Genomic DNA, 24,371 nt, shown 5'->3' on the forward strand with positions numbered 1-24,371 from the left:
AGTTCCCAGGTGGTGTATAAGATGCCATCCAACCATTTTAGTCAGGGACTCCACTCTGCGATTTAGGATTCCAATTTTCCTTCTCCTAGATCCATGGGCTACCTTTCCACGTTGACGTTGACGAGCTCCACCTGCGCCTCGCTTCCTTCTGCTGCACGTGTCCTTCATGAGCTGATGAACATGCTCAGGAGCACGCTTGTGCCGCAACCCCATGATTGCTAGTGCCAAAATTTCCAGCTCAGGGCACTTCCCCCCCCCCCCCTGGCTGCGTGGCCATAGGTCTCTCCTCCAACATTGCTTGTGCGTAATTGCGCGCAATTGCTTCCGCGTGCGTTCCTGGAACCAACCGCGCGCATCCAAACGATCCGGGTGCGAGAAAAAGTCGCTTGCCGGCTAGAAAGGGCGCGGCTTCCGGATCGGACTCCTTTGTTCCTTTGGCGAGGTGGCATCAGGTAAAGTGACGCCGGGCACGCGCAAAAAAGAGCCCTCGGCCGCGCTCCTCCCCGCGGCGCGTCCCGGGGCGGAGTTAGTCCGGGTCGGGCAGGGATCGGCTCCTTCCCTACTCGGCGCCTGCTCGGGGTCCGCCCGAGTCCCCGCCCCGGGGTGGGGCGGAGCAGCCTAGCCCCGCCGCGCCGGCTAGATCGCGCAGCCTGCGGCGAAGCACCATGAGCAAGACCCACCGTATCGTTCTCCAGGGGCCGGCGCCCTGGGGTTTCCGCCTGGTGGGGGGCAAAGACTTCGAACAGCCGCTCACCATCTCCAGGGTAAGCAGGGAGCCCCGAAACTTCCGGGAGAAACCTGGATTGGGATGGGAGGGGGTGACAGAAGGGGGAGGAAGAGAGCGCCTCTGAACATGTGCAGAGCGCCCTGCGTCGCCAACTGCAACTCTCGCGCCCCGAGCCGTATCCTTTGGGTCCCCCTCTCGCTTTTTAGGGACCCAAAGGATACGGCTCCAATTCTCAGAGGGGCTTGAATATTAGCTCTTCTGAATCTTCAGCAGGGGTCTCTCGGGCTGGGGAACCCAAGGAGAGAAATCCGGGATCGGGGCCGGGATCCGCCGGGCAAGGGGCGCTGGGAAGCCGGCCGGCAGCAGCAGCCTTTCCCCGGCCTTTGCTCCTTGGCAGCTGGTGCTCAGAGGCGCACGGTGGTGCCCGTGAGTCTGGAGGTGTCGATTAGCTCTATCCGTTGATAGAATCGCGAGGAATGCTCCCAGCTCCTTGGAATTTCCTGGGATTTTGTCTAATCCCCTTTCAAATCCATTGCAGATATTGGGCTGATGATCCAAGGCGTGTTAGCACTTGGAAGGATGAAAGCCAATGCTAGGAGGTGATGGGCTTTGCGTCCACATGGCTGGTTAAAAAAACCAACATCCTGTATTTTCCCAACATTTTTGCAGCATACATTTTACAGATCACAATGGTATTTGAAATAAACTGACAGTTTTCTGCCCTTAAATTGGGGCTGAACTTATTTTGCGGTGCCTGCTTCAGCTTCCCGGGAGTGCTGTCTGTACTTGCCTGATAGATTGCCAAAGTTGGAGGAAGGAGGAAAACTCTGAGAGGTGCGGCACCTACTTGAGACCTGGGGAGTGTCTGGTGCTGCAGTAACAGCTGCTTGGCTGTGCCCAGGTGGGGGCTAATCTCTGCCCCTAGGGTTACACAAGGTAACCCTAGCACTGTTGACAAAGTATTCGTCATTGTCTGAATATTCCTTCCTGCATATTCAATATTCCTTCCTGCATATTCACTCAAGGAAGACCCACTGGAATTGGTGACTTTAAGTTACTTAATTCCATTGATTTCATTATTCTGCTCTGAGTATGATGTAACACTGGATATCCCCATCTGAAAATGATTTTTGGGGGGGGGGGGGACATTACAATTAAATGACACGTCTTGTGGCACTGGCTTAAAGAAATGTACAATGATGTATCATGCCAGAAGTGTCCGTGGAGTGACTTGCAAGAGCTTGCACTGCAGTGAATCTCCTAATTTTCTCTGGTTTCTCCTAAGCCCACAGTGAATGTAAAGGTAAAGGGACCATTAGGTCCAGTCGCAGACGACTCTGGGGTTGCAACGCTCATCTCGCTTTACTGGCCAAGAGAGCCAGCGTACAGCTTCTGGGTCATGTGGCCAGCATGACTAAGCCGCTTCTGGTGAACCAGAGCAGCGCACAGAAACGCCGTTTACCTTCCCGCCAGAGCGGTACCTATTTATCTACTTGCACTTTGACGTGCTTTCGAACTGCTAGGTTGGCAGGAGCTGGGACCGAGCAATGGGAGCTCACCCCGTCGCAGGGATTCGAACCGCTGACCTTCTGATCAGCAAGCCCTAGGCTCTGTGGTTTAGACCACAGCACTACCCGCGTCCCATACATTGAATGTAGTTGTCTCATAATGCCTTCAACTGAGCAATGCTTTTGCTACTTTATACCCCAAGGAGATACATCAGACATTGGGAAGCTTATTTTCAGAAAATGATGCATGCTTTTAGGAATATATCACCATGATTCTGAGTTAGCAACAGTGCTGCGAGAACTTCCACCAGTTTAAAAACAGGATTATTTAAGACTCAAAAAGGGTGAATAGGAACTCACCTTTCCCTTCTTTCTCCTTCCCAGTCTCAAATAGCCAGAGGCGAAAAGGTTAGTTTCTGCTGCTGAAATTCCAGGCTGCTACCGGTAGTAGATTATGGAGTTCTGGGTAGGATGTTGAAATAAGGCTATGGGCTCCTGATTCAGAGCTAATGCTCAGGAGCAGCCCAGCTCTCTATCAATGGCCTTTCAGCAAAACGGGGGTTTTGATTACGGAAAACAAATCCATATTTTTTTTTGTTAAGCGCCTAATCACATACTTTCCAAAATGGGATCTGCTGTGGAGTAATTTGCAGGCTCCCTCTAGCAGTTTGGTTTCGAAACCATTTTTCTTAGCAAAGGGAACAATGAAAAAAGGGTGAACATTTGCTTAGGGAGGTTGTGTGTGTGTGTGTGAGTGACACGGTCTACCAATTTCTCTCTGCTAAGATAGAACCCTTATGCTGTTTTGATGTCTGCTCCCCAGAAATATACAGGGTTGTTTAAAAAATAAATAAATAGAGAACCCGCACAAACAAGGCTTCTTGTGTTCTGCATATGTTTTCATAAAATAGGTGAACTATTTTGGTGGGTCACCACACAAAACCTTCCAAATGGGTATCTGAATGAGTAATAATAATAATAATAATAATAATAATAATAATTTATTATTTATACCCCGCCCATCTGGCCGGGTTCCCCCAGCCACTCTGGGCGGCTTCCAACAAAACATCAAAATACAGAAATCCACCAAACATTAAAAGCTTCCCTAAACAGGGCTTATGGCTGAGAGACCCTCCCTCTTCCTGAAACCCATGTCTCCGAGTTGGGTTAACGGAACAGCAAGGAATATTTATTTAAAAGTATACCCATTTTGCCCACGAATAAATATGAATGCAGTCCGTACAAATGTAAGAGACGCAAGAGCGACAGAGATGCTGAGCTACTTCCCCTAAAATTAACACTGCCCAATGCTTCTGCAGTCGTCTAATTTGGCGATCACTCGTAGCCGAGTAAGATTGTCTTCCATAAACATGGTCTTAACAGTGAGTCCATTGTGGAGGCCAATTCCGGATCCACACGTCCTTCCACAGTGGGGACATAGGTTTCCGGGTGGGAGTTGATCATGGTGAGGGTTTGCCAAGCATGCCTTCCTCTTAGCACGTTTCTCCCTATTGTCCTGAGTTTGAGCATCTTCAAAACCCATTGTCAAGGCTATTCTCCAACGGGAGCGCTTGCAGATCGGTGTTTCCCAGTTGTCGGTGTTTATACTACATTTTTAAAGACTTGCCTCGAGAGAGTCTTTAAACCTCTTTTGCTGACCACCAGCATTACGCTTTCCATTTTTAAGTTCGGAATAGAGCAGTTGCTTTGGAAGACGATAATCAGGCAACCGCACAACATGACCAGTCCAACGAAGTTGATGTTGAAGAATCATTTCTTCAACACTTCAACAATATTCCTACACTATGAATGGTCTGTGTTGATGAATGGTCTATGAATGGTCTGAAGTTGATGTTGAAGAACCATTGCAAGCAGCTGCGTAGGAAGAGGCACAATGGGTGAAACTCGCGGAATCATAGAACTGTAGGTTGGGAAGGGACCCAAAAGCCCATCTGGTTCAACCCCCCTGCCCCCAGGGGCGTAGGAAGGGGGGTCAGTGAGGGTGGACCACCCCGGGTGCCCTCACTGAAAGGGGTGACATTCAGTGTGCTGTCCGCCTGTGACACCCAAGCCTACCCCGAGCCATTGGGGTAAGGGGGGAGCTGTGCCACTTTGCCAGCGGTATCCCCCCCCCTTCGCTTTGACAGCTGGGGGGAGGCTTGGGAGTTGCAGGCGCGCCACGCGCCCAATGTCCGCCAGGAGCAGCTCACTCTGCCCCCTTGAGCAGCTTGCTCTGCCCCCGGTTGCAGGGCGTGTGTGCTGCTCCAGGCACCCGAGTGGCTATCCTGCGCCTAGGAGGGCACCCCCTGTGCCATGCCCCCCTTGGGCAGTGCGGGCGTATGCTCTGCCGCTCCCTGCTCCACCTTCCTCAGAAGGATTCCCCCACTCATGGGTGGTGTTTTGAGGCCCCCCTGATTTTGTTATCACTTGAATGTGTAACCTTTATTGTTTCAGCCCAGCTAATGCCAGATCATGCCAGGGGACCCAGGTGGCGCTGTGGGTTAAACCACTGAGCCTAGGGCTTGCTGATCAGAAGGTTGGCGGTTTGAATCCCTGTGACGGGGTGAGCTCCCGTTGCTCGGTCCCAGCTCCTGCCAACCTAGCAGTTCGAAAGCACGTCAAAATGCAAGTAGATAAATAGGAACCGCTACAGCGGGAAGGTAAACGGCGTTTCCGTGTGCCGCTCTGGTTCGCCAGAAGTGGCTTGGTCATGCTGGCCACATGACCTGGAAGCTATACGCTGGCTCCCTCGGCCAATAATGCAAGATGAGCGCGCAACCCCAGAGTCGGTCACGACTGGACCTAATGGTCAGGGGTCCCTTTACTTTTACCTAATGCCAGATCATAGGGAATTGTTTATTTCCAAGCATTTAAATCGGGCATAGGCAAACTCGGCCCTCCAGATGTTTTGAGACTACAGTTCCCATCATCCCTGACCACTGGTCCTGTTAGTTGGGATGATGGGAGTTGTAGTCCCAAAACATCTGGAGGGCTGAGTTTGAGGGTGCCTGGTTTAAATGGATACAGTATGCAAAACTGATGGTGGCTATTTTTGTCCTCTGGCGGAATTGGTGAACCCTGCAGATGGCAACTGCCTCTATAGAGCAAGTGAGCTGCTGCTATAGCAAACAACCACAGTGCTCTGTGCCCTGTGTGTTGGGATGGCAATACACTTTCATTTCATTCATTTATTTATTGTTCAGCAGGAAAAAAAGCCATGCTTGCAGACAGCTCTACTACAGCAGTTTTAAAAGAACTGGAGGTTAGAAACAGGAAAGCTATTTTCACATGGAGAGTTACGGGAATGCTTTCCAGCCTGCCAAAGGAAACAGTGGGTGCGGCTTGTGAAATAATGGGGAGATGATTTAGTCAAATACTATTCCAGCTTCTGGCACAGACTGCCATTATTGTTTAATTTAGATGTAAATAAAAAATAAAATAAAAAATAGTCCTGCCACCTTACCTTGTGCTTGTTATAGTCCAGTATACAATACTTGGGGGGGGGGGGAATAAGACCAGTTTTCACTCTCATTATTCTGTATGCTGGTGGTAACAGTCCTTGTAACCTCATTGAATAAAAACATTATGAGGGATTTTTGTTTAGGGAAGCTTTTAATGTTTAATAATAAATATATTATTATTATTATTATTATTATTATTATTATTATTATTTAGTTACAGGTAGGTAGCCATGTTGGTCTGACGTAGTCGAAATAAAAAAATAAAAAAGTCCAGTAGCACCTTAGAGACCAACTAAGTTTGTTCTGGGTATGAGCTTTCGTGTGCATGCACACTTCTTCAGATACACTGAAACAGAAGTCACCAGACTTATATATTAGTTGGAGGGTGGGGTGGGGTTTTCCCCAGAAGGGTAGTAGGAGATGGGTGATTGACTCAAGAAGGAGGTGAATTAATTCCACTTCTGGTGGGTCATCTCTATGGAACACTGCTTTGGGGTAATAATGGATCAGCACAGGACCATTCAAAATCAGCATCTGAGGATAACAGACTAAGTCATCCTATGACGCTGCTTTGCAGGGTAGATTAAAACCAATGATTTTTTAAAATAAAATAAAAAAGACCTACCCCAGTATGTTTCTGAGCACAATTCAAAGTGTTGGTGCTGACCTTTAAAGCCCTAAATGGCCTCGGTCCGGTATACCTGAAGGAGCGTCTCCAACTCCATCATTCTGCCCGGACACTGAGGTCCAGCACTGAGGGCCTTCTGGCATTTCCCTCATTGCAAGAAGCCAAGTTGCAGGGAACCGGGCAGAGGGCCTTCTCGGTAGTGGCGCCCGCCCTGTGGAACGCCCTCCCACCAGAGGTCAAAGAGAACAACAATTACCAGATTTTTAGAAGACATCTCAAGGCAGCCCTGTTTAGGGAGGCTTTTTAATGTTTACTGTATTTTATTTTTCTGTTGGAAGCCGCCCAGAGTGGCTGGGGAAACCCAGCCAGATGGGCGGGGTATAAATATTTATTTATTTATTTATTTATTTATTTAAATCAGATTTTTAAAATGAAATGCTTTTGGAGGAAAAATCTTTCTAAAGATATAGTTTTCTACTTAAGTTACATTATAGTCCAAAGTCTATTCATCAGGAAATAAGGATTTGTTTTAAGTTTTTCATGTGTGCTAAAACTCAGTCTAAGTTTTGTTTTCTTTAAAAAAAAGTTTAACCACATCAGTTAACAAACATGGATACATATGCTACAATGTTATTGCTTGAGTTAAATAAATTGTTACTAAGGAAATGATTATTTTTCTCCTTCCAATAAAGTACAGTACAGCAGAAAAGTTGCCCAAATATAAACAGTTAACTTATTAAACCTCACAATAATTTCATAATTATCTGTCTATGTATTTCTAATAGTATAACCAAATCAGTAATTTTTGATATAAATGAGAAAAATATTCCTAATATGAAACCTTCCTTTGGTTGTAAATATTAAGATTATACCAGCAAGAATGAGTCTTTCTGTAAATAAATAAATAAATAAATAAAAGATTTAAATCAAGTCTTACTGACTAGTGATTTAAATCGTGAAATTAAATCGATTTGATTTAAATCAAATCTACCCTGCTCCCCATAAAGCACACCTCATCTTCACCAGTTTAGGAACCTTTCAAGTGCACATGGAGACAACAAGAGAAAATGTTGGCCAGACAATTAAAGAAGTGATCAGGTGTTATTTCGGTAAAAGGAGGAGGTGAATTAGTTCTACTTGTAGTGGGTCAAAGGGACCCCTGACCATTAGGTCCACTCGTGACCGACTCTGGGGTTTCGGCGCTCATCTTGCTTTACTGGCCGAGGGAGCCGGTGTACAGTTTCTGGGTCATGTGGCCAGCATGACAAAGCCACTTCTGGCGAACCAGAGCAGCACACGGAAACGCCGTTTACCTTCCCGCTGTAGCGGTTCCTATTTATCTATACTTGCACTTTGCAAAGAATCATTCAAAGTCAGCATATGAGGATAAAAGTCTATGCCATCCAATGACGTTGCTTTGAATGAAATAATGGGCGTCTTGTCAGTGATAACAATAAATCTGCATCTGATGTTGGAAACTGGAGTGTGGCAAAGTTTTATGGCTCCTTGAACCCCTCTGGTTTCAGCAGACACAGCTCAGAAATGTGAGCCCCCTTTATACAGTACTACATTTAAATACTACTTTTTAAGTTTCTACTTTCGTGAAAAGTAACAAAGGCCAAGATTGCCAGAATTCACAGGAGCCAGAATCTCTCAACATTTATGTGCCATGTCCTAAATGTTTGGATCTCTTTCATTAGGAATGGCAAACTGGTACGCATAGTTCAGAGATGGCTCATTGCGAATGAATGTGCATTTCTTAACCGCGGTCTCCCACTCATTCTATCATTCCATTGTGAAAGCCAAAGCTAGGGGAAACTAAAAATGAGCCCGGTGATTGATGGGTTTTCGTTTTCCCTTTAGTCCAGTTGTATGTTGTTGTCGTTTCCCCCCCCCCCCCACTGGGGAGTAGATGAGGGTTGTGTTTGCACTGCTAGGTCTTCCTGTTGCTGGTTTGTTGTTTGCAAAGAAATTCCTTTAGAAAGTATCCTTGATGGAGGCAGAGATGATAGAATCATAGAATTGTAGAGTTGGAAGGGAGTCCCTAGGGTCATCTAGTCCAACCCCCTGCAATCATAGAATCATAGAGTTGGAAGAGACCACAAGGGCCATCCAGTCCAACCCCCTGCCAAGCAGGAAACATCATCAAAGCATTCCTGACAGATGGCTGTCAAGCCTCTGCTTAAAGACCTCCAAAGAAGGAGACTCCACCACACTCCTTGGCAGCAAATTCCACTGTCGAACAGCTCTTACTGTCAGGAAGTTCTTCCTAATGTTTAGGTGGAATCTTCTTTCTTGTAGTTTGAATCCATTGCTCCGTGTCCGCTTCTCTGGAGCAGCAGAAAACAATCTTTCACCCTCTTCTATATGACATCCTTTTATATATTTGAACATGGCTATCATATCACCCCTTAACCTTCTCTTCTCCAGACTAAACATACCCAGCTCCCTAAGCCGTTCCTCATAAGGCAGGAATCCTGTCCCGTTCCCTTCAAAGCCAGTGAAAGTAGATTTCAGTGCTAGTCCTCATTCAAGCAACAGAGTGAGAATCTACCCTAGAGAAAGGTTGCTCTAATGCAGGGGTCAGCAAACTTTTTCAGCAGGGGGCTGGTCCACTGTCCCTCAGACCTTGTGGGGGGGGCCTGGACTATATATATATATTTTGGGGGGTGAACGAATTCCTATGCCCCACAAATAACCCAGAGATGCATTTTAAATAAAAGTGCACATTCTACTCATGTAAAAACACGCTGATTCCCGGACCGTCCGCGGGCCGGATTTAGAAGACGATTGGGCCAGATCCGGCCCCCGGGCCTTAGTTTGCCTACCCATGCTCTAATGAAAGTAAGCTTTGTGAAATGGGATTTGTCAAGGAATAAGCTTCTAGCTAAAGGGGTCCTGTGAGGGTTAAGTAGGATTTTCAAACTCTCTTGTATGCTGAGCTAGACTGGTGACTGGGAGTGGCTGCCGAGACCATATAACACCGGTCCTGAAAGACCTACATTGGCTCCCAGGACGTTTCTGAGCACAATTCAAAGTGTTGGTGCTGACCTTTAAAGTCCTGAATGGCCTCAGCCCAGTATACCTGAAGGAGCGTCTCCACCCCCATCGTTCAACCCGGACACTGAGGTCCAGCTCCGAGGGCCTTCTGGCGGTTCCCTCGCTGCGAGAAGTGAAGCTACAGGGAACCAGGCAGAGGGCCTTCTTGGTTGGTGGCGCCCACCCTGTGGAAAACCCTTCCATCAGATGTCAAGGAAATAAACAACTATCTGACGTTTAGGAGACATCTGAAGGCAGCCCTGTTTAGGGAAGTTTTTAATGTTTGTTGTTGTTGCTTTTTATTATTGTTATTGGTGTTCTGTTGGGAGCCGCCCAGAGTGGCTGGGGAAACCCAGCCAGATGGGCAGGGTAGAAATAATAAAGTATATTATTATTATTATTATTATTATTATTATTATTATCTTCTTTGCGTTCAGCTTAATTCATTCCTCTTTGCTATCACCTGGTTCCCTTCTGAAGTATTAAAGTTGTTGTTGCTAGAGTTTGCAAGTCTGCTATGTAATGGTCTTGATGCTCTGCACTCATGATGGACCTGCCCATTCATTTTGTAGAGTTGATGTAACCCAAACCACAGTTTTAGTGCATAAACTCTGCAAGAGGAGATTGTGGCCATTTTGCTAAGCCCTGACTTAGTTTAGTGTGTTGTCTGAACTTGGCCTCGTGGTTTAGTTCTCTGCAGCTTACGGTAAAAAGTAAAGGACCCCTGGACGGTTAAGCCCAGTCGAAGGCCACTATGGGGTTGCGGCGCTCATCTCGCTTTCAAGCGTTTGTCCACAGACAGCTTTCCGGTCATGTGGCTAGCATGACTAAACCGCTTCTGCCGCAACGGGACACCGTGACGGAAACCAGAGCGCACGGGAATGGCGTTTACCTTCCCGCCACAGTGGTACCTATTTATCTACTTGCACTGGTGTGCTTTCGAACTGCTAGGTTGGCAGGAGCTGGGACAGAGCAAAGGGAGCTCACCCTGTCGCGGGGATTCAAACCGCCGACCTTCTGATCAGCAAGCCCAACGAGCTGTCACTAGTACTTGTCCTATGGTTTATGGGCCGTGGTTTTCCTGGGAGAGCCCCGGGTTAGGATGACATGCTAAGCCAAGCCGTTTAAGCCCAAATCTCACTGCAGTGCAACAGCAGAATGAGGAGCTGTGATCTCTCTGGGAGCCCAAACATTCAGTGTTTGCACAAAGTCACGGTTTTTGTAGAATGGTGTGTGAAACACGACAGTATCTCATTGATCCTTTACAATAATCCTATAAGGTAAACCAGCAAAATTAGCACTGCATTACAGATTCCTAAGAGTGATTCACTTGCCGTTTTTATGTCTCTGCCTTTCTATGAAATGTTCAAAGCCATTCTGCTAGTTTCTTTGTAGCCAACTCCCGGTTACTCTTGTGAAACAAGCCAGGACCAGTATACAAAGAACAGCCTGGGGCCTTGACTTTTGCTTTGGTGACTATTTCTGTTTATCTTCTTCTTCTTGCAGGTAACCCCTGGCAGCAAAGCGGCAGCTGCCAATTTATGCATTGGAGATGTTATCATGTCCATTGATGGGGAAGATACAGAAAGCATGACTCACCTAGAAGCACAGAACAAAATCAAGGGCTGCATAGATGAAATAATTCTGACCGTGGGCAGGTAAAGTAGCATATTTGGATTGGAGGAATGAAATCTGCCTGGTTCAAGTATTCAGTGAGCACACATGCCAGATATGGTTGGTTTACTTGTAGGAAGAAATATATGAATCCCTGTGACCCAGGGCTAAACTCACTCTCCAGCAGGAAAGAGCTCTCAGTAGCAGAGTTTATATAAGTTGTTAGACCCTTTTATGCCATTTAGTTGCCTACAGCACTCCTCACTTTCTGCCCCTCTTGCAATGAACAAAGCACACACTGTTAAGTAAGTTTAAAATGCTTTACTTACAAAACATTCCAAAGGTCAGATTCATGCATTTATCCAAGCAGCAGCGAGGAGAGCACAGGTAGAAAATACAGCAAGATAGCTTCAAACACATGCTCTAAGCTCTCTGGGTCATGTGGGCAGCAGACTAAGCTGCTTCTGGCTTACACCGTGACGTAAGCCAGAGCGCACGGAAACACTGTTTATCTTCCCATCGCAGCGGCACCTATTTATCTACTTGCACTGGTGTGCTTTCGAACTGCTAGGTTGGCAGGAGCTGGGACAGAGCAACGGGAGCTCACCCCGTCGTGGGGATTCGAACCGGCGACCTTCCAATCGGCAAGCCCAAGAGGCTCAGTGATTTAGACCACAGCGCCACTCATGCCATGCACTGCACGCAGTATACACTTAGTGCCTGGCTGGGCGCAGAGGGCGAATAAAACCCGCTGTGTGAGCTAAACCCTTGCTGCCGCTGCCACCGGACTGATGTGGGGCACAGAGGGTTCACAGACCCCCAGCCAGCTGACGTGAGCCTTCAGTGGCAAGGCCGGGCCCCAGGGCCCCGAGGCCCCCGGCGACAGGGAGGGCAGGGATCCCAAATCATCCGGCCCCTCAGCCCTCCCCACGCTACGCCCCTGGTGTGGGCTGATATTTCAACTGTAATGGACTTTTGTGGTTGCAGCAGAAGCAGCAAGTGTCTGCTGTATCTTCTCTCCAAGGGCGGGGTGGGGGGAGCACTTCCTGTTGGTTCATCATGGACTCTCCCCTTCCTTCAAAAGCCCCCCCTCTTCTTCTCTGGCTTCTGCGCCAGCTCCCGCCTGCTGTTTAGCTATCCATTCTTTTCCTGGTAGGAGATTTAGGTGAAGGTTTCATATTCTGCCAGATCAGCTCATAAGAGCTGGGTTCATGGTCCAAGAACGTCTTTTATTCCTCCTCTCCTCTCCTTTTTTCTTTTTTGTAATGGAGATGAGCAATTATTGTGCAAGATTATGCAACTCTTGGGCTAATATATAACCACGAGTAATCAGAAAAAACTATTGTGGGATGGGAGGAACTGCAGAGAAGTTTTTTGCGTGAACTCTTTTAATGTCGCCGCGAATAGTTGCATAACACATCCGTTGTTTCTGTCTTCCCTCCCAAAGCTTTGGAACAAACACCATGAATTTCTGTGTCAAAGTTAGTTTTATTGTTGCAGAGTCGCTTCCAAGAAGTGAAGCTGGCAGCGTATCCCCTTCATTCAATCACCAGCGGCACAGAAAAGCCGAATTTAAGTCTCAAAACTTGTCCAAGAAGTGAAGCAACCACCCAGCTAGCCCTTGATAGAGGAGTATTTTAATTAGGGACTAAAATGTGTTACATTAACAAAAAGCCTGTGGCTAAGGGGGTCTATTGAATTAGCTCAAAGAGGGAGAGCAAAACAAGGAACTCGACTGGAAAAAATAAATAGAGGGAAGTGAATGTACTCCAGGAATGCCACAAATTCTCTTGACTCATTCCAGCCCTGTCATTTTCCTGAGAATTCCCTCGACCCTGGGAAACGTCTTGTGTCGTTCAACCTAGTCTAACACGCTGCGTATGCATGTCTGTCTATATATGGACATTAAAACGGACAGGCTGCTTCTCGAAGGTTTAATTATTATTGATGGCTATTGGCAAAGTGCGTTTACACTGGAATGTTGTGTATGGGATGTTTCAGAGAGCTGGCTTCTTCAGAAGAACGGATGCTAAACTTTAGAGTGTGCCTTTCCCGCAAAACCCAGCCTTTCTCAACCTTGGGTCTCCAGGTGTTGCTAGAATACAACTCCCATCATCCCTGACCATCAAAGCATTCTTGACAGATGGCCGTCAAGCCTCTGCTTAAAGACCTCCAAAGAAGGAGACTCCACCACACTCCTTGGTAGCAAATTCCACTGTCGAACAGTTCTTACTGTCAGGAAGTTCTTCCTAATGTTTAGGTGGAATCTTCTTTCTTGTAGCTTGAATCCATTGCTCTGTGTCTGCTTCCCCGGAGCAGCAGAAAACAACCTTTCACCCTCTTCTATATGACATCCTTTTATATATTTGAACATGGCTATCATATCACCCCTTAACCTTCTCTTCTCCAGGCTAAACATACCCAGCTCCCTAAGCCGTTCCTCATAAGGCATTTTTTCCAGGCCTTTGACCATTTTGGTTGCCCTCCTCTGGACACGTTTTCCAGCTTGTCAGTATCCTTCTTGAACTGTGGTGCCCAGAACTGGACACAGTACTCCAGGTGAGGTCTGACCAGAGCAGAATACAGTGGTACTATTACTTCCCTGGATCTAGATCAGGCATCCCCAAACTTCGGCCATCTAGATGTTTTGGACTACAATTCCCATCATCCCTGACCACTGGTCCTGTTAGCTTAAGGATCATAGGAGTTGTAGGCCAAAACATCTGGAGGGCCGCAGTTTGGGGATGCCTGATCTAGATGCTATACTCCTATTGATGCAGCCCAGAATTGCATTGGCTTTTTTAGCTGCTACATCACTTACATTTTTAGCGATGTAAGTGTTTCAGTGACTTGCAAAGTTGCCCTTGTTGCTCTGGCTGCCCAAAAGATGAGAAAGAAGCCCCTGGACAACATAGCATTGAACTGGGAGACACAGAGATCTAGAGACTATGATTTGTGGCGTGGCAAAATCTCTTTACGTGTATTTATTTTTTGATTCAGATTTATCATGGCCAAAGGCTAGTACAGTACAATAAAGTTGTTTGGATTGAGAAAACCTGCCCTAACTTGACAGGAGAAAGCGGGGAGAAATACCTTGAGGCAGTCAAGCAACATTCCCCGTTCTGTCGCGGAGCGTGTCCAAAAGCCGGTTGAAACACAGCCCCTTCCTTTCCCAAATCAACATTCACAATGTGGACCGAAAGCATCACACAGCTCACTGACACGGTGAAACCAACATATTACTTTGGAAGCTTGTATTGCATCAGTATTGGTGGTGGGGATAGAGGGGCAATGGCCTTGGCCGCAAAATGCTGAAGGGGCACAACCACGCGCCCTCATGCAGGTGCCAGCTTCTATGGGGATCCCTGCCCCACCGAAGCTGGCAGAGCAACCCGTTGCAGGGGCTGCCACCCTGGTGGTAAAAAGGGTAAAAGGACCCCTGGACGGTTAAGTCCAGTCAAAGGCGACTGTGGGGTTGCGACGCTCACCTTGCTTTCAGGCCGAGGGAGCCGGCGTTTGTCCACAGACAGCTTTCTGGGTCATGTGGCCAGGAGGACTAAACCGCTTCTGGCGCAATGGAAGCTAGAGCGCATGGAAATGTCGTTTACCTTCCTGTCAGGGTTGTTGCGACTACTCCCGAGTAACGACTTTCCACATGCTTGTCTTTCAAAAGTCTTTATTAGTGCACATTATTTACAGTGTAAAGAGCTGCTCGTTTCATGTCTCCTCATTCCGAATCAGAATCCGGCACTGCCCCTTTTCGCGACTTTGACCAACATAAAAGCCTCGGGACAGTGAATCTCCTCCCCTTTCTCCTCCTCCTCAATATCGGTGTTGGGGGGGAGGGTCTACAGTCTGCCTTCTGCCTGTCCCCCCCTTCCTGCCTCTCTCTCTTCCTGCCTGTGGAGCAGGGGCTCTCCAATGCTGCCAGAGCCCTGGCACTCCTCCTCCGTCTCCTGACTCACCCCTTCAGACCCCGCGCTTTCATGACTGCTTGGAGACGGGCTGCTACTGATGAGGGGGGGGGTTCTCTATAATCCCTCCCCCTTACACTTCCCACCACAGTGGTACCTATTTATCTACCTGCACTGGTGTGCTTTTGAACTGCTAGGTTGGCAGGAGCTGGGACAGAGCAACAGGAGCTCACTCCGTTGCAGGGATTCGAACCGTCAACCTTCCGATCGGCAAGCCCAAGTGGCTCAGTGGTTTAGCCCACAGCGCCACCCTGGTGGACCTCCTCTCCAACTCCCATCCTTGCCTGCCTGCCGTCTTATCTGCACTGCTTTAACTAGGAACCCCCAAATCTTTCTTCCCCTCCCCCCCCAAACTCCTTCCGTGGTAACTGTATTAAAAGAGGGCCGCCCACTCTCTTGTCATAGGGGACATTTTGTTTTGAGCAAGCGAAGCGTTTTGCCTCAGCTGCTCGCAGGGGACAAAGGGAGCTTATCCTTGCAGCCGTAAGAGTGCAAACATCAGACATTTTGCTTCCTTGTTTGGATAACTTCTAGTACAGATGGAAAGCGGAGCCAAGAGCGACTTTGTCATTTCCATTTTTATCCCTTGAACAAGTCTGCATGGATGCCAGCCTCTAAAATAAAAACCAACAATCCAAAAACTCGGCTTCTGTTATCGTGTTCCTTAAATATAAAGGTTGACTTGATTCGAATGCCAGAGGCTTTCTCATTCAGAGAAAAATACCTTTGTAACCACCAAGGAAGCTGGATGCGTCTCTTTATTAGGTTGACCAAATGCAAAGGATGACGGTGAATTTAAGCAACTGTGTGGAAGAGGGAATTTTGGCTAGCGAGAGCTGCATCAGCTGAAATTCCCTCTTCTCATGGTGAATTAGAAATATGACACACCTGTTCTCTGCTTTATCTGATATTCTAACCATTTCACCACACCTGGCTCTCAGAAGTGGTCTTCTAGCCTCTTAGTTCTTCAGAAGGCTGGATTAAGACATTGCTGAGACTCCAAGCCTCCTCTTCTAATTTTCAAGAGCCAATTATTTTTTGGGAGCCGTCACCAGGAAGAAATAAAGAACAGCAAACTTGATCTTCTCAGGTGGGCAAAAAGGCCACAATAATTTTGTCTTGGCAGGTTATAGTTTTGATGGCAAACTTGCAGGATTCTTGGCCATGTTCAAATTTAGCTGAAGATTGAATACTTTTCCCCCTCTTCAAACTTTGACTTTCAATGCCACTGAAAGCACCTCCCAAAACCTTTTACTTCTGTAGCATTTAACTGTGCAACCATCATGAGAAGTAGGGAAATTACTTTAAGAGATAAAGTAGAGGTTCTCAAGGGATTCATTATTATTATTATTATTATTATTATTATTATTATTATTATTATTAATTTACTTGAAACATGTCTGACACCAGTGACCCTGCCGAGAAAACTGATTTTTAATGTGGGGTGGTTGGAGCTATTGCCCTAGACTGTCTGCTAAAAACATTCCTCCAGCATTTAAGTTTGTTCGCATGCCAGCCACCTGACTTTCGCAAGCATTGGGTGCTCACGAACGCCAGCAAAGTAACTGGGAAATGCAGCTGCTTTGCTCTTCTTCTTTTTTTGAAAGGCAGCTGTTTTATATTTTAGGGAGCTAAGTTTAGCCTGCAAATTTGGAATGCTGGTCTTTAAATGGAAGGTGAGAGCTCGCTTCATTCCTTTGCTCATTCCACCGCCGTGATCGAGAGCCTGGGAATCTCCCGCTCAGTGGAATGCCCCGCTTTGTAGTGTTTTTGCACGCCAAACATATTATAGTTTGCCCATGAGTTGAGACAAGTGACCCAGCTCCCCCAAAAGACATTGGTGGGCTGGTGCTGATGCAACTTCTCAGCCTCTAAAAATCATGATCTTGCTCATTTCCTCTTCTCCCCTTCCTTCCCTTGTCAGAGTTAACCAGGGCTCAGCATGGAGAAAGGGCTCAGTATCTCTGACTTGTTTCATCCTCAAAGGAAGCTCTGCAGTTGAGATTATGCCCCTCGGCGTTTATGTGGCATGTGCTCTTGTTCCGTAGGAGGTCAAAAGAACATTTCTAATTACTGATAATAGGGTTGCAAAGCTCATTGTGGTCAGCAGGCCGCTCCCTTTTTAAAAATAAAATTCTGACAAGTCCAGACGAGGACTATTTGTTTTTTTCTGAATAAGGGAATGCGTAGCATGCCACTTTGGGCATTCTTCTTGCCAGAAACTGCTCCAAAGGGTCTTGTCTGAAGTGGTTCATTCCTGCATTGCAGGGCGTTGCAATCGATGACCCACAGGGTCCCTTCCAACTCCACAATTCTATGATTCTTTGGTTTATGTCTCTGTGAATTTAAAGTTGCAGTGGAGGGAATAATGTCCCTTAAGGAAGGAATTCTGCTCTTAACAGTGGATAAGATTAGTCAGTGTGGTGTAGGGGTTTTTCTACAAAAAGAGGTGCCGAAACTCGCCATGAATGGCTCCCTTGTTTTCTCAGAATGGGAATGGCAGCCACCTGAGAGGTGCCAGAACTGAGTTCTGGCATGTTCCGGCTGGGAAAAAAGTCCTGGCCAAAGTATGTCTGTTGTTGTTGTTGTTTAGTCATTTAGTCGTGTCCGACTCTTCGTGACCGCACGGACCAGAGCACGCCAGGCACTCCTGTCTTCCACTGCCTCCCGCAGTTTGGTCAAACTCATGTTCGTAGCTTCGAGAACACTGTCCAACCATCTCGTCCTCTGTCATCCCCTTCTCCTTGTGCCCTCCATCTTTCCCAACATCAGGGTCTTTTCCAGGGAGTCTTCTCTTCTCATGAGGTGGCCATAGGGTTGTAGTGGGGATTAAATGAGGAGGAGAACTATGTACACCAGAGGTTTTCAACCTTTTTGGGTCCATGGCTCCCTTGACCAACTACCTTCTTTCTGCGGCACCTCTGTGGGGCTCAGGAGCCCAGTTATGCTACCCCTTGCCTGCAGAGCTGGCGGCCCCTCACCCCTTTTCGAATGCCCTCCCTTGTGGAGGGTTCCCTCAGCCTCCTCTCCCCTCTCCTTGCGGTCCTCTGGGCAGCTGCCACTGCCACCCCAGTGGCAGTGAGCTACCCCCCCCCACCCCACAAGGGCCTGGGAAGCACCCCCTGGCCAGCCCCAGAGGCACCACTCGCCTGGGGAGCTTGTAGCCAGGGCTGCTGCAACAAACAGCCACACAAGCCTTTGGGAGGCCAGACACAAGAGGGCATCAGAGGAGGAAAGGAAGGGGAAGGGAAAGAGGCCCATGTTGCCCACGGCACCCTCCCTGACCATCATTCAAGGCACCCCAGGGTGCCAGGGCACACTGGTCGAAAACCACTGACTTACACCACCTGGAGCTCCGTGGAGGAAAGGTGGGATGGAAACGTAATAAACAAGCAAGCAAAAATGCCCTCTTCAGAGTTATTTGTTGAGAAACAAAAAACATACAGTGGTGCCTCGCTTAACAAATGCCCTGCTTATCGAAATTTCCGCTTAACGAAAGGATTTTTCGAGCGGAGCTTGCCTCGCTAGACGAATTCGTTTTATGAAAAATTCATCTAGCGAATCACGGTTTCCCATAGGAATGCATTGAAATTCAATTAATGCGTTCCTATGGGCAAAAAAAAATTCGAAAAAAATTAAAAGCATTCCTATGGGATTCGCTAGACGAATTTTTTGTTATAAGAAAAGACCCGTGGAACGAATTAAATTCGTCTAGCGAGGCACCACTGTATTTGCATACTTGGAATGATCCATATTTGCGATGGAATGAGCAATAGTGGAAAGATTCACATCCATGATCTGCAAATGGACCTGCCTCTTCACTTAATGTACCTTGCAAGGTTGTTGTTAAGGAAACAATGCACATGGCCCACAGTTCCTTGAGGAAACCTGGCATATAAACAAGTAGATTGCGTAAAACTGCTGGTGCAAGTCTTGCCAAGTTAAATTTCCCACTCTGAAAATGAGCCTTGGAGACAGTGTACTAAAGCACTTCAGTATAAATCTTGCTTATTTCTGGAGACTTCCAACATTTCCCAGACACACGGAATGTCTGCTGTGACTTTGCCTAAGTGCGGCATGCTGTGCCTACTCCTGAAAACAGTTTGTAAGCGAAAAAATAAACCCCCCAAAACCCTGGGTTTGGGGGAATTCCAAGTTACGGAATTGTGCAGAACAAGATAAATGTCTTAAAACTACGAAATACTGTAACAAGTGTGGAGAATTCTAGCGTTAACCACCAGACGCTCTATTTTGCAGAACTGAATCAAAAATATGGTCGCCGCTGGTTACAGAGGAAGGGAAAACCAATCCGTACAAGATGAACCTGGCATCCCAGCCACAGGTGAGTAACACGAACGAAGCTCTGTTTCTTTTCCGCCAGACTCTGCCCGCTGCAGGTATGGATTGAAATGTGTTGATGCAGCATAAATGACATCTCATATAGCTTCTGCTTGTGTTTTATTCTAAAGGCACAGGTGCGCTCACTGTGTGTCACACGTTTGGCATCACACATGCATGCCTAGTATAGGCTGAGGAGAAAAGTCAGTTGTGGAGGGTGGAGGAAAGAGTATCATGAATTGTACATTGGATCTAAAACGCCTTGTCTCCCCCCCAAAAAACGGCTCCCAGACGATCAAAACCCGGAAGTGAGTGTTCCAGTTTTCGAACGATTTTCGGAAGCTGAATGTCTGTTGCGGCTTCCTGCAGCCAATCAAAAGACACGCTTTGGTCTCCGAACATTTTGGAAGTAGAGTGTATTTCTGGAACGGATTCTGTTCGACTGTAGATGTATTTTAATCTGGCCATCGGGAATTGTGTTTGGGCGGGAATGCCTTTAATGTATGGGGGAAATCCCATATCAGAAGTGGCGTTTGGCGGCAATTTCCCGGGGGGGGGGGGGAGAGAAAGCTATAAAACCTAATTTTTTTGCGATTTGCACAACAACATTGCCCCCTTCCCTCTCAAGAAAGCTCAACAACTTTGCCTTTTAAAAGCTCAATAACATTTCGGTCCAGGTTTTCTATGAAATGTGGAAAGCCTAGTCAAAACAGTAGGCCGTTCCAGACGGGGCCACGCTCCACAATTTAGCCTCTAGAAAAGTGGTTGGCAGGACATACAGCACTAGGAAGTAATACATAATTAAGTTGAGGTTTCTCTCCTCTAGATTTTAGTGATGACCAGTAGCATAATATATCGGGGAGCAGGAGATTGTGGGGAGGGTGAGGTTCTGCATCTGAGCAGTGCAGAATTGTGGAATTTAGATTCACGTGGGAATACATGATTGCCTGTGAATGTGGATGTTTGGGTGGCTTCTCTCAATCTCAGCCACAACCACTTTCTTTCGGCCTCATCTGCTACTGGCATGCAGTTATTGGAAGGAACAAAGGCCTTGAGTTCAGAAAGGTTCTCTAGCCCAACCCCCTGGGCCGCAACCACGTGGCCTTTTTTTTTTTTGTTTCCCCACCTCTGCAACACTCCACCGGGAACTCATAGGCACGAAGCTGTCTTCTGCACATGAGCGCGACACCCGCCTCAACGGCCACGCCATTCTTAAGTACAAAGTTAAGTACAGTGGTAGCTCGCAAGACGAATGCCCTGCAAGACGAATTTTTCGCAAGACGAATGCGATCTGATGGTGACAGGCAAGACGAATTCATTTTGTGAACAATTCGCCTTGCGAATCGCGGTTTCCCATAGGAACGCATTGACATTTAATCAATGCGTTCCTCTGGGCAAAAAAGAAAAAAGAAATTTCAATGCATTCCTACGGGAAACCGCGATTCGCAATATGAATTTTTCACAAAAAACGAATTGGCTCGCAGAACGGATTAAATTCGTTTTTGCGAGGCACCACGGTACAAAGTGGAGATGGCTTGAGTTTTCTGGTCGGATTGAAGCTGGCCTGAGGGCGGCGGAGAAACGCATCGAACCACAGGATTTGTCAACGAAACGGTGAGATCGCTGGGGATGGCGGCTAACGCCGTGTGAATGTACCTTCAGTGCGCTGGATGGTGGAGTAAGCGCTCGTGTGAACATACCCCTTTTTGTGCGTGTGTGCCCTGCATCTTAATGAAAGGAAATCCAGAAAATAGAATTGAGCTGCTTGCCCCAGGGTAAATCGCCGAGTCCCTCTCCGTACCTCTGCCCTGCCCCAGAGCCGTACATTTCTTTGCCAGACTGATGTCATGGCTGCATTGAAGCGGGCCGCCGGTTGTCCCGAGGCTTTTTCCTTCAAAGCGCTCCCTGTCACATCCTCTGGGGATGAGGTCATTGCGGCTGTTTTGTGTAGCTATTCCCATAGAAACCAGGGAATGGAAGGCTGTCGAAACTGGGCGTGTGCCTTGACATTTGATAAGACCGCGGTAGGCCTCTCGCCAAGACCTCTGAGTCGAGAGGTGAACGGCGGCATAGCAGTTTCCTGTCTGAAATGCCCGGTGGCCTCGTCTGGCTTCATATTCGTCATTGTTCCTGGATCGTTTTTGTCTTTTGCATCGATGCAAACGCCCGGTAAACACGGAAAGGGAAGTTGTGGAAAGCTAATCAGGCAGGTTTCCCCTCCCCACGCAAGAAGCTGGGTTAACTTTCCCCCCCTTTCACTCACATTTCAGAGCATTTAAAACTTCCCAACCAGATGCCATTTGGAAGACAAAATTAAGACACTGCCGTGGCCTCCTTTAATTTCCCTTTCTTTTCCAATCTCTTATCTCTGTGTCTCCTTTAAAAAAAAAAAGAGCTGCAAATATTTGGGACTATTAGGAGGTCGGACCAATTGCTTGGGCACAGCAACCGATTCATGCAGATCATATCGATTTGCTCATAAGTCATTTCAGTGCTCAGCATTTGTTCAGCGCAGCTTCTAAATCTTCGAAGCATTTCATTCCGTTTTGTTGAAATCCTTACAACGACTCTGCAAGGCTGGAGAAGGTGGTTGACCCTTATCGCAGAGGGGGGGAGTGGAGGTTTGAGGTTAAGAAAATGAGGCGTGTCTTTGAGACCTTTTAGTGAGCTTCAAAGTCAGATGCAAGATTTCAAATCGGGGCCTTGCCAATTTCTCGCTCCCTCATTCTGTTGCTAACTATACCCTTCATTTTCACGTCACTTTTAATTTGTATACAGTGCCGTCTTTCTATATTGCTATGCCCAAGGCGATTTACAGGCTGAAGAAATGGCAAAATAGACAGCAAAGATCACACACACACAGTAACAATCTGATCCAATACAACAACAACAAAGTCACAATAGCTTTAAAATAAACAACTTGCATCAAATAAAGCAGTATTCAATAGTTCATTAGAATATAATAGTAAACAGTAAAATTAAACATCAGAACATAATAATTAAACAATTTACACTTATGCATTACAATAAAGAATTACTGAACTATAATAAATAAAAACAATGGCAAGTCACAATGCATAAAATATTTACAAAACATTCAAAGCCATGTAAAAGGATCAAATTGAGAAACAAGGGAACGCAGCTTGTAAAAGCATTTTTTAAAATACCAGATATCACCAAGGTACACACATGAAAACTGTGGTTTATTTCATTGTGGAAACTTCATAAGGTTCTAAGGATGGATTTATTAAACAGAGGTTGGAAGGCTGTTTTGTCATGAATGCTTTAGCTGAGATTCCTGCATTGCAGGCGGTTGGACGAGAGGATCCTCGGGATCTATTCCAGTTCTACGATTCTATGATTATGAATTTTATCCCAGGTAAAATGGCCTGTGGGTTGAGGCCATCTTCTGAAGCCCTGCTCGGAAGAAGTTGTGGCATAAGTCCCACCACAGTTACGAATTGCCTTCCTGACGGAGGTTAGACTTTCCCCCCACATGCCTGTCATTCTACCTTGCCTTTAATGGCTTTGAATTTGAAACGGGATATTTTTAAGCTGCTCGACCTGGCTTTTTATTGTTTATTTTCGGTTTAGGTTTCTCCTCGCGAAGGCTGAAAGGTGTGCTGTAAAAAACGTCTTGCCTTTTAAAAATAAATAAAGGAGGCCACAGCTTTGCAATATTGAATGAGACCATAATATTAAATCATTCCGAAAGCAATATTTGTGTTGGGTAGTTTGTTCAGCGGAATTGCATCGTATCTGGATCTTGACTGAGGCATTTGACTTTTTAAAAAAAGGTAGATAATTAGCAAGAGTCTTCAAGCAACGTGAGGGAAATTGCACAATTAGAATTATTTGCCCACGCATCCTGTCCTGCTCTGCATGTGAACATAATGGAGGAAAGCCCAGCCAAGTGTGAGGCAAGCGTTTTTTGTGGAAGGCCAACAATGAGTGGTGGGGCTGGCTGGGGATTCATCAGTCCCTGGGCAGACTCAGCCTCTCCCCACCCCTAGAATGACCCATCTCAAGAGTTTTCTGAGGAGGGTGAAAGGTTGTTTTCTGCTGCTCCAGAGAAGCAGACGCTGAGCAGTGGATTCAAACTACAAGAAAGAAGATTCCACCTAAACATTAGGAAGAACTTCCTGACAGTAAGAGCTGTTTGACAGTGGAATTTGCTGCCAAGGAGTGTGGTGGAGTCTCCTTCTTTGGAGGTCTTTAAGCGGAGGCTTGACAGCCATCTGTCAGGCATGCTTTGATGGCGTTTCCTGCTTGGCAGGAGGTTGGACTGGATGGCCCTTGTGGTCTCTTCCAACTCTATGATTCTATGAAATATAGCCCCTGGAAGCTCTGGTCGAGAAAGATTCTCCCCTCCAGACTTACAGTGTTTCTCCAAAAATAAGACACCGTCTTATATTTATTTTTCTTCAAAAAACCACACTACGGCTTATTTTCAGGGGATGTCTTATTTTTTTCCTCCTCCTCCTCCTGATGCGGCTGGCATTGCTGCTGCGCCTATCACTATGTCTTATTTTCGGGGTATGGCTTATATTCCTTGAATGCCTAAAAATCCTGCTACAGCTTATTTTATGGCTACGTCTTATTTTCGGAGAAACAGGGTATATGATTGCCCTCCTTTTTGTAGAATTTTACAGCCATCTTGCCCCAAATCTAGACGTTCCGTTTTGGCAACTGCAACCTTGGTTGAAGGCAGCTAATGTCCACCCCGTCCCCAAATATATTTCCCCCCCTTTGCAGACCGACCTTGTTTTTTGCCAATTCCTTGAACAGCCGAGGGACTGCTGCTTTATCACCCGCACGCCAAACGCATCTGATTGTTCCCTCTGCTCCCTTGCATGCAGGATATAAGGCACATAGGAAGTGCACATAACCGAAGCGCTATGCCCTTCACTGCCGCCACCGCTGCTTCCGGCACCTCCCCCAAGGTCATCACTGCCCAGTACAATAGCCCAGCGGGCCTGTACTCCTCGGAAAACATACAGACCTTCAACGACGCCGTGGGGTCCAAGTCCGCTCAGGGCGACCAGGAGCCCAGCAAAAAGTAAGTGGCTCCCCGGTTTTGCA

General features: G+C 46.9%; 1 protein-coding gene across 3 annotated transcripts in view; it reads left to right on the forward strand.

The window, feature by feature from the left end:
* Positions 1 to 661: 661 nt before the first annotated feature.
* Positions 662 to 24,371, forward strand: part of PDLIM1 (PDZ and LIM domain 1) — a 32,966-nt gene continuing 9,256 nt past the window's right edge. For 2 of the 3 annotated variants that reach the window (XM_035137847.3, XM_088670057.1), the window contains exons 1-3: positions 662 to 764; positions 10,870 to 11,021; positions 19,209 to 19,293. In XM_035137847.3, coding sequence (XP_034993738.1) covers positions 666 to 764; positions 10,870 to 11,021; positions 19,209 to 19,293 — 336 coding nt within the window. In that variant the 5' untranslated portion in view covers positions 662 to 665. Of the gene's footprint in view, positions 765 to 10,869; positions 11,022 to 19,208; positions 19,294 to 24,148; positions 24,349 to 24,371 lie in introns of all 3 variants that reach the window. The other variant, XM_035137848.3, reaches the window with a different exon arrangement.

This window comes from Zootoca vivipara, chromosome 5 (assembly GCF_965207765.1).
Source record: "Zootoca vivipara chromosome 5, rZooViv2.hap1.1, whole genome shotgun sequence".
Lineage (NCBI taxonomy): Eukaryota > Metazoa > Chordata > Lepidosauria > Squamata > Lacertidae > Zootoca > Zootoca vivipara.